At 62.0% G+C, this 10233-nt stretch overlaps 1 protein-coding gene across 3 annotated transcripts in view; it reads left to right on the forward strand.

The window, feature by feature from the left end:
- The first annotated feature begins 2703 nt into the window (after nt 1–2703).
- The window catches only part of DENND3 (DENN domain containing 3), a 53378-nt gene continuing 45848 nt past the window's right edge, over nt 2704–10233 (forward strand). The window contains exons 1-3 of one of the 3 annotated variants that reach the window (XM_032315907.1): nt 2704–2899; nt 8834–9092; nt 9990–10105. In XM_032315907.1, coding sequence (XP_032171798.1) covers nt 2801–2899; nt 8834–9092; nt 9990–10105 — 474 coding nt within the window. In that variant the 5' untranslated portion in view covers nt 2704–2800. Of the gene's footprint in view, nt 2900–8833; nt 9093–9989; nt 10106–10233 lie in introns of those variants that run through there. The other 2 variants (XM_032315908.1, XM_032315909.1) reach the window with 2 other exon arrangements.

Here is a 10233-nt window from a genome sequence, read left to right on the forward strand (position 1 = left end):
AGCCTCTCCTTCGCCCTTTGCCTCCCCGCCCCCACCGTGCAGGCGAGCCTGCGTTCTCTCGGTGATAAATAAATCTTTAAAAAATAAATTCCATTAAAAAACAATTTATTGAGGTGAAATTCCAGAGCATAAAATTACCCTTTTCAGAGTGGGCAGTTCTGTGTGGTTCAGCATACTCACAACGGCGCACCCATCCACCTATTTTTGCCTCCGTCCTTTACGGTTTACAAACAATTTTCATATCTATTTTCTCCTTTGCTCTTCACAGTAATCCTGAGAGTGAGACAGAGCAGCCAGGCTGCTCTGCAGGATTGGGGGGAGGGGGTGCCCGCAGCGAGAGCCCCAGTGCAGCCAGCTCTGCCCCTTCCCTGACTCCCGTGTAGGGCCGGCCTACGTTCTGGGCTGCTGGTCTGGTTAGCCAGGCTCCCTGTGCGCCCCCTTCTCCCTCGCCTGCATTGTCTGCCTCTCCTGCCTCTCGGGGACCCTTATGAGGCTTTTCCACCTATGCCTTTGATGGCTGCTTATCTGCACTTCTGTGTCCCATCAGCGCTTTCTCTAGGACTCAGTGAAAAGCACACAGTGTGGGGGCGCCTGGGTGGCTCAGTGGGTTAAGCCACTGTCTTCGGCTCAGGTCATTATCTCAGGGTCCTGGGATCGAGCCCCGCATCGGGCTCTCTGCTCAGCGGGGAGCCTGCTTCCTTCTCTCTCTCTCTCTGCCTGCCTCTCTGCCTACATGTGATCTCTGTCAAATAAATAAATAAAATCTTTAAAAAAAAAAAAAAAAAGCACACAGTGTGGAAGGAGCCCGTGGAGGACCTCAGGCTTTCTCGGGTGGTAAGAAGTGAGGCCCAGAGAAGCAGAACCTCATGGCCCGGGCCCATTCCTACCCGGAGTTCCTTTCCTCAAACCCACTCTTGTACGTCTTGGAGGAAAGGACGCTGCTCTAGCCTGAGCCTCACTGGGCCATCTTGACAGCTGCCAAGTGTTTACCTCCCGGAATCCTGACCACACCCCGCGTATTCGAACAAACAGGAAGGTGAGGGGCTTGGCTGTCCCACAGCTCACGCAGAGCCAGGCTCCAGACCACATCCCCAGAGCCCAGGGCTTTGCTGCCTCCCTGGAGGGGCTCATGCCTCCAAGGCACATCAGTGAGCCTCTCTGGGGCACTGGGGAATCACGGGTAACTCCACTCTGCCCTGTGCGGAGTCCACCAAGAGTGAAAACACGATGCAGAGAGCCAGACAAGGACGAGCAACACCTGTCCTTTTGAAGTCAGTGACTGTAACTACTTGTCACACTGGAGACCAGCGAGATCCGGGGGCGCCAGATGGCCTTCAGACCTAAATGAGAACCAGCAGTGACCCACAGCCAATAGGTGACTTAGTGAGTGAAATTCGGATCCCGGAAGTCAGGCTGCAGGCGGGAGGGGCCTCAGCAGGCCTGGAGGGATGGAGGAATCCCTGGCCCCCAGATCCAGGCCCACCCCGTCCCCCTGGGATTCTGACATTGCCTTGTTCCCTTTCTTCTCAGGCTGATGACAGATGTTTGACACTATTATTAAGCATTTGAGTTTTTTTGAAAAAAATGAATCATAGACTATTTGAATTAGAAATGTTCCTTTGGAATCATTTCCCGCTGAGGTCCCCCCCAAGATTTGATTGATTGATTGATTGATTGATCTGAGAGCTAGAGTGACAGCACAAGCAAGGGAACAGCAAAGGGAGAAGCGGGCTCCCGGCGGAGCAGGGCTCTGTATGCGGGGCTCAGTCCCAGGACCTCAGGATCATGACCGGAGCCCGTCACACCGTCAACCCACTGAGCCTCCCCGGCGCCCCACCCGCTTGGTTTCATCGATGCGTACGCTGGGTCCGGAGAGGGGCAAGGATGCGTCCAAGGTCGGCGGGCAGGCAGAGCGGGGACCGGGACTGGGCACGAGCGCCAGCCCCCTGGGCCCGGTCTGCGGCTGGGGGAGGTCCACGGTCCCCCGGGATCGGGCGGGTGCGGAGCTGGCCAGGGGCAGGCCCTGTCTCCTCTCCGCGCTCCCAGGCTCCATCCATTCCAGCGGTGCCCACCCCGGGTTCCCTGCTGAGCATCCCTCCAGCTCTCCCTGGACAGGGCCAGCGAGGTCAGCCTGGCGGTTACGAACCGGGAACGGATGCTTCTACCCCTTCCCCGCCTGCCCCTTCGGCCGTCCGCACCCGGTCCACCCCGCGGTCCAGGCTCCTGGGCCTCTTCACGCCCTGGACGGCTGGCCCCGGGGCCCGCCACAGCAGGCGACTTTCACGCCCACGGCCCCTGGGTCTGGGCGCCCTCGCCCTCCACCTGTGGACATCACCCAGTCCTTCCACAGCTCCCCGGGAGGGGGACGGCGGGAGGGGCGGGGCCAAGGGGGCTGCGCGCGCGCCTGGACCCGCGGGCCGATTCGGAAATGACGACCTGGCGTCGGGCCCTGCGGCCGCGCCGGCCAGACCCCGCCCCCGAGAGACCCCGCCCCTCCAGGCACAGCTCAGGAGCGGCCGGCCACGCCCCAGGGGAGGCCCCGCCCCCGAGCCCGCTCAGGCTCCGCTGGCCCCGCCCTCAGGAAGGCCCCGTCCCCGGGCGCCGGTGCGGCAGCCGGCCCCGCCCCCCGGAGGCCCCGCCCCGCGGACGGCTGCTGCGCGGACCCGGCGGCGGGCTGCGGGGCGCGGGGGTGCAGTGCCAGGCGGCGCTGCGGGGGCGCGGGGCGCGGGGCTGGGGTCGGGTCGGCGGCCCGAGGCGCCCGAGCGGGGTGCGCGCAGCGGGCCGCGGCCGCCGAGCAGCCATGGCGGAGGCCGCGCCGTCCCACCTGGCGCTGCCCTCGGGTCTGCTGGAGCTGTGCGCGCTGCTGGGGCCCTCCCGGGACAGCCTCCGCGGCCCCGAGGTAAGGGCCGGCGGGGAAACTGAGGCCGGAGCGCCCGGGCGGCGGCTGCGGGCGCGGTGCGGGTCTGGCCGCGGCTCGCCGGCGTCTGCGCGGTGGGGGCGGTGCGCGGGGCCCCCGGCCGGGCTCACCCCCGCCGCGGCCGGTGGGTGCGGGGACGGGGCTGTCCTCCCGCCGGGAGCAGTCGCGGGGGCTGCGGCCCCGAAGAGGAGCGCGGGCTCGGAGGACGCCCCTGCCGGTGCTCCGGGACGCACACCTGGGCAGGGTGGAGGCGGGCGGGGGGCGGGGAGGAGGGACAGGGGTGCGGCCGGGGCGCGGGTTCACGTCCCCGAGGAAAGGGGGTCCTTCGCGTGCCGGACTCGCCGTCTCCTGGGTGCGGGTGGCGGTGTTGGGGCCGCTCGTGGGGCCCCGCGTCCGGCCGTTCGCGGGGAAGCGCGGCTGCTCGTCGCGCGCACGAAGGGCTGCGCCCCCCACCCGACCCCCCCTTCCCCGTGTCGGGGCAGCCGGCGTGACGCACCCTTCCCGGAAAGCGCAGTTTGGGACACTCTCAGTCCGCGTCTCCTTCCCGCGCCCTCACTTCACTTTGGTGGCGCGACCCTCGCCTCCGCGTCGCCCGGCGCCTCCTCCTGGCTCGGGACGTCCGCACGACTCCGCCTGTGGCACTTTTCTCCGGTGGGTGGCGGTGCCCGGGGGACTCCAAGGTTACCCGCCCCGCCGCCCAGTTATCTGGGCGAGTCCGTATCTCGTTCTGGACCACAGCGGAGGAGGAGGCGCAGGAGGGCACCGGAGCGTTTAGGGCGGCAGAATGGAAGGGCTGAGGTCAGCGGGAGAAGCCGGATAGGCTAAAAATTAACTGGAGAAATGGCTCTTCATCTCCTTAATTTTTTAAAGATTGTATTTATTTACTTGAGAGAGGGAGAGAGAGCGCGCGGGCAGGAGAGGCGGAGGGGCGGAGGGAGAAGCAGAAGCAGACTGCCCACGGGGCAGGGAGCCGCGGCAGGGCTCCATCGAGGACCCCGGATCATGACCTGATGACCTGAGCAGAAGGCAGACGCTTCCCCGACCGAGCCCCCCAGGCGCCCCGTCTCCTGTAACACAGAGCTGACTTCTCTGGTCTCTGAGTTTCCCTCCTTTCTCACTCCCCCGCCCCCCCATGTCTGCGACCCCTTTTGACCACCGTCTCCTCGGACCCTCGGTGACCGAGTTATCTCCCTGCCTCTACTTTGCCAAATGGCATTTCCTCCTTTCTCTTCTCATAGGAAATGACCTGGTTTCAGTTGCTTCTGGGTGATTTCAACACACGTGTCGGTTGCCCCAGGGTGAGACGCGTCTGGAGAGCGGGGTGATTCAGCTTCGGGGTGCGCAGGGGTGCTTTCCTGACCCAAACAGGCCACGGCTTTCCCAGGCGAGCGGGCCGCTTGCTGCTCTGCACTTTGACTCTTACCCTTTCTATCCTGCATGCGGGTTCTGCTGGGGGCTCAGCAGAAGGCAGAGGGCAGGAGAGCAGCAGCCTGGCGGGATGGGCCCAGCTTCCTGGACTGCGCCTCCTTTAAGGCCGGTGCTGACGTTCCAGTTAACCAAACATATGACCTCACTGGGCTACTTTTGCTCTTATAGCAGTTCTATTCCCAGCATCCGAGGCTTTTTTATAACTTTGAAAATCCCCATTTCTCTGTCGTTGAGGCATTCCTGCTTGGCGACAGAACAAGCCCAGAGGTATGCAAAACATCCAACTTAATGTGAGGGTAGCAAGGTGTCCGAACTTCCCATTTCATTTCTCGGATGGGGTGGTGTTCGCTCTGTGAGGCTAGTGGCGACGACTTGGAGCCTACAGGTCGGTCCCATGGGAGTTTCTGGGCTTGCATTTCCCTGCACCCCGTGGTTGCCGTGGAGACTCGGCGTGGGGTGTGGAAGGACCACTGCTAGCCCTCTGAGCGGACAGAGACCAGTGTTCATAGAGTAGATCACCAGCATAATTCTTGCGTGCGAAGGCAACACTGTAACGGTTCTTGGTGGAGAGCGTCCTGGCCTTGGGCTTCTAGAGCAGCGGGTCCACCAGACTTCCTGAGTGGTGACGCCCATGCTTCCCGTCTGTGCCATCCAGTGTGGCAGCCACTGGCCGCACGTGGCTACCAGGTGCTTGAAGCGTGGCCACTGAGGAGCTGGAGTTGAAATTTCATTTACTTTTAATTAATTTCAATTTCAATAGCCACGTGACCCTTCACGGTGGTGGACAGCACAGTTCTAGAGCATTAAAAAAAAATCTGTTTCCCATCTTATTTCATGAATGATGACCCATCCTATACGACGATCAGTGCCACTCTGTAATCTGTAGACATAAATCTGTGACGCTGGGAGACAGGGGGTCGTGTGTCTCACTTTTTGTTATTAGCTCCGGGTTTTCAGACTGAAATGGTTGTTACCGGGGAGGGCTTAGTAAGTCAGTGCCAGCGAGGGGAGAGCAGGAATGGGTGTCAGCGGCCCGTGGAGGTGGACCTTGTGTCACCCGGAGGGGAGGAAGGGCAGTCACAACGCTCTGGGATCCAGGACTGTGCCTTCTGGAACTTGCTCTGGTTACGCGGTCGGATGTGTGCAGGTGTGTGGCAGTGCACTGTCCACTGCCGCCTTGTCAGTGTCCACTGCCGTGTTTGCTCAGATGGCGCGCATGACGAAGAACCGAGAGCACACCCGCGGTCCCTTGGTAGGGGACAGCGTGGGTACGCTGCTGGGTCATCCCTGAGTGGCCCCGCGTGGTCCCAGCTGTGACAGGAAAGTCGGCCACGCTGTGTGCGTAAGTGGGGAAAAAAGCTGGTGGAACTGTTGGAAGGGGCTGACTGTGTGGAGGGAGAGATCAGCCTGATAAACAGCGGAGACGTGGGAAGACGGGTTTCCCGCCGCGCACGGGGCACTGACCGCCGTTTCTCAGAATCAGGGGAGGGCTTGCCTTTCTGTTCTTTTATTCTTCCCGCATTGTCATTCGCTTTTAAACGTGAGACTGTGCTGCTTATCCGGCCTGAAGAGACAGCAAGGATATACGTTGGGAGGAGGGACGGTGTGCGATGAGCTTCCAGGGGCCCGGTCGGCGGACGTGCGGCCACGTCACTCTAAGCGGCCAGAGGAGTAGAGGGAGCGAGAGGTAGTTTACTGGTGTTAGCGTGAGAACCACCCGTGTTCCACTCAGGCTGAGTGTGCTCCGCGAGATCACGGAGCCCGGGCCATGGATGGATGGCAGCACCCGCCGAGAGCCATCTCCTGTGCTGGGCTGGGGCCACGGAGAGAAACCGTACAGTCCCCGCCTCTCCCTCCCAGCAGCTCTGAAGGCTACATAGTTCCCCTGTGGTGGCATCTGTGCTCCAAAGGTGCTGAGCCAGTGGAGGAGGAGGCGGGAGGAGGTGCTCCAGGAGGGGAGGAGGGTGGGGAGGCGGGAGGAGGTGCTCCAGGAGGGGAGGAGCCAGGGGCTTGATGGCCTGGCTTCGGGTGAGGAAAGTCTCCCTCCAGTGGGGGGAGGGCGGGGGTCCCAGGTGAAGGCGGAGCAGGGCGCGCGGGTGCGTGTCAGGCAGCCGGAGAGCAGGGAGAAGCCTTGGAACGTCGGCGCTTGAGTCTGGAGCACGAGGTTCAGTGGCGCACGGCTTTGGGGGCGCCCTGGCACCGAAGCAGGCTGGCCCACGGCTCAGGCGTGTGGTCCAGGCTGTCGTCCTGCTCTGTGACACGGGCACACGTGTGATGCGTACATGGAAGACGGAGTGGTGACCAGAACGTCCGGGAACAGACCCCGTTTTCATACAGGTGGAGAGACGGGAGGGTCCGGGAGGCGGTTTGGGCCCGTCGGAGGGGCTGCAGGTGGAGCGCAGGCCTGGGTGGCGGGAGCCACTGCCCGCTGGGACATGTGATGAGGTCACATGTGTCTTCTTTTTTTTTTTTTTAAGATTTTTATTTATTTGGGGGAGAGAGCTCATGTGCAAGCGGCTTGGGGGAGGGGCAGAGGGCGAGGGAGGAGCAGACTCCCCGCTGAGCAGGGAGCCCCCCGTGGGGCTCCATCCCAGGACCCTGAGATCAAGACCTGAGCCGGAGGCAGGCACTTCACCGACTGAACCCCCCAGGTGCCCCCTGTTTGTGAGAGAGGCCAGAGGTGCCGGTGGGGTGCCCTGGGCCCGGTGGGAGGAGGCCATGTCATCCTCCTGGCAGAAACCTTGAAGGATGAGTTTGGGGGGAATCTGCACCCTCTCTGAACCACGGGTGAGGTGGCTGCAAGGTTTGGAAATGGGCAGATCGGGTGGCCCTGGGGCTGCTCTTGGAGACCTTTCAGGCCAGCGGCCCTGCAGTGTGGGTTTACAGCTGGCGTGAGAGCAGGAGCTGGGGCGGCTCCGCAGACCCGAGGGTCACTGCCTCTGTCACAGCGGAGTGCAAGAGTGCAGGCTCGGGGTTTAGGGAAATCAGCAGATTTATTTTTGAAGCTATAATTTCAGGGACCCACTGCGTATGTCCTGTCAGGAGGCAGTTGGGTGTGGTCTGGGATTGCCAGGAAAGGAGTCAGCCCTGGGGGGCGGGGTGGGGGTCACGGCTGGGAAGGAGCCTGCGCCCTCAGGGCAGAGGGGAGGTTGCAGGAAAGGGGCTGCGCAGCGTGGCCACCTGTGCCCTGTCCTCCCGGATGTGGTGTTTGATGGGAGGAAGGAGTGGACGCGCATACTTTCGTAGATAAATAGGTCCGAGTGCTGGATTTTGATAGGAAGTTTTTCAAAAGGTTTTATATAACTCAAGCCGTGGTTTCCTTTCATGCCTGATGCGCAAAGATTTAAAAATTAGCCAATAATATGGATTTCCCCTGTTTGGTCTTTGTTCCCACTGGTATTAACCATTTTCCTCAACATAAAGAAATCATTGCCTGAGTTTAAATTACACAGCATAAAAACAAGCTTTCTGATGTGTGTTTACCAGCGGCGTGGTGTGGGTCCTGCAGGGGGAGAGTCCCCTCTGGTTCCACGACTCTTACTCAGACCGGGTTGCTGGCTGGCCCTTTCCTGCCGCGGACAGTTCCGTTTCTCCCAGCGACAGTGACGTCCTTCCTGATGCCCGAGTCCCTCAGAGATCTTCTGTGGCGCACTGCCCGCCCCCCCCGGCGCCCCCCTCCCAGGCTAACCGCCCAGCGACTCCTGCCCTCGACCTCTCTCTTCCTCCGCTAGCACGGGGCTGACCTGCCCACTTCGTCGTCTCGGCCTGTCGACCTCGTCTGGGGGCTCGGGGCGCAGCCTGGCCGCCGTCTCTGCAGACTCGGCTCTCTTAGGATTCGTAGCCAGACAGAACAGAGATCGGGGCGGAGCCCGTGCTCTTTATATCGTCTGGGGGAAAGAGCGAAAACATGAAACATTTTGTAAAAATCGGGTACCAAGTTAAAGTTGACAAACGTTCTGTCCGAATGACCCCATCATGTAGACCCAGGGCGACCATTTGGTTGCGGGAGGAAGGGTGTGTCTCTTCTCTCTGAGGCCGCCGGTCCTTCTGCTCACTCCTCAGTCTGTGTCCCCAGGTCAGTGGCGACAGGACCGCTGGTGTGGGGCAGGGCGTCGGCACCCCATCTGCAGCGGCCGGACAGCATGTGGGGCCCCTGCTCGCCAGCCTCAGGGCATGTGGGGCCTCCAGTGTGGGGCGTCGGGGTTGAGGCCTTGACCGGCAACCCTGCCCCCGGAGCAGGAAGCGCGGGGATGCAGCGTTCGCTGCGGTGCTGCTAGCAGAGCTCGGGTCCGCCTGTCCGCCAGGCTTGGAACTGTCAGGCCGTGTGCCCAGGGGCAGCCACAGAGCCAGATGCTGCGCCGTGGGGTGACTCGCCTGAGCGCGCGACCCCACGGGTTCCTGAAAGCAGCTTCCGTGCTCCTCCCTGTCCTGGGCCGCTGGCGGTGAAACCTGCTCCTGGTGGCTTACTCGAATTTGTCCCCGCTTCAGGTGTCCTTCAAGCAGGGGGTCGGCAGCCCCTCTCCTCTCGATCCAGAGGTCCTGTCCGTGTTTGTGCCTCCTTTCGTCACTAAGGAGGAAAGTCAGACGGCCGGCGTCTCTTCTGCGACTCTGAGCAAGACCAGAAGGCGCTCCTTCAGGAAGAAGAGGGACAAGCCCAAAGCAGAGCCCTGGAAGGGCCTCCCTCCTGAAGACGTTAGTGTCCCCGATGGCGTGGACCTGCTCGCCCTGCCTCAGCTCTGCTTCCCAGGTATCCCCCGCCCCGCCTTCTGCCACACCCACGGTGCCATCTGGAAACTAAGTCAAGAAAGGGCAAGAGATGGGGCTGGTGACCCCTGGCAGCCTTGAGGTCAAACTGCAGGGCTCAGTTGTCTCCATCGAGGGGGTCTGGGAGCTGAAGGATACGTAGTCCACGTAGTGTAGCCCCCGCATGTTGGAGAACAGTCCCCGGCGAGGGGCTGTGCGGTTGGCCAGTGCAGTCGGGAGATGTGTTTTCCAGGGATTTTTCCCCTTAGATTGGCAGGTCTGTCTTCCAGAGGTCGGCAGGTGGACCAGGACGCGTGAGCCTGCAGCGTCTCCCCCCAGGGCGTGCTTTGGTCCAGTCTCCCTGGCCCCTGTTTTCTGCGCCCCTGGGACCCACAGCCCGGGCTCTCGTGCTGTCCCCACCTGGTCTGCTCCCGGCAGCAGGCGGCCCTCCTGTTTCCCCCTGGTCCGTGAGAAACGCTGAGTGGCTGATGTAGAAAACTGAGTAGGGACTTGCGCTCCGTCATTTCCTGTCTGGAAGGTTCCGTCCGGAGCGGTGCTGTCTCCTGGTCTCAGGGCTTACAACCCCGGAAGAGCGAGGCAGCCCCGTGCCCGCTGTGCTCAGACACGTTCGCCTCCCCCAGGCCCAACCCAAGGGGTTTGTCTGAGGTTATCCTCGTGCTCCTTCTCTAGATCTTGCAGAGCACAGAGAGTGGCCAAGAAATGGGCCCTGCGGAGGGACAGGGGGTGGCGGCTGGCCAGTGGCCCAACCTGCCCGACCCCCCCAGGTGCCACAGCTGGCAGGGCGAGGCTAGGCTCTGTAGGCCGCAAAGTGGGCAGCCCGGGCTCAGAGGTGGTTGCTGCAGGGTCGTGACGAGATTTCCTCTCCTTTCCTCATCCACAGGGGGCATGTACGTGGCCTCGGAGCCGAAGGAGGACTGTGTCCACTTCCTGGTGCTGACCGACGTCTGTGGGAACAGAACGTATGGCGCGGTGGTCCAGTACTATCGGCCCCTGCGTGTATGTGACTGACACGAATTCCCTCGGAAGTCAGGCCGGGGTGGTTTTTATTTTTGCCAAAATACACACCCCAAGCCACCACCCCCGTGACCACTGTAGTGGGTGTGGGTCCGTGGTGCTAAGTGCGC

Source organism: Mustela erminea, chromosome 16, assembly GCF_009829155.1.
Source record: "Mustela erminea isolate mMusErm1 chromosome 16, mMusErm1.Pri, whole genome shotgun sequence".
NCBI lineage: Eukaryota > Metazoa > Chordata > Mammalia > Carnivora > Mustelidae > Mustela > Mustela erminea.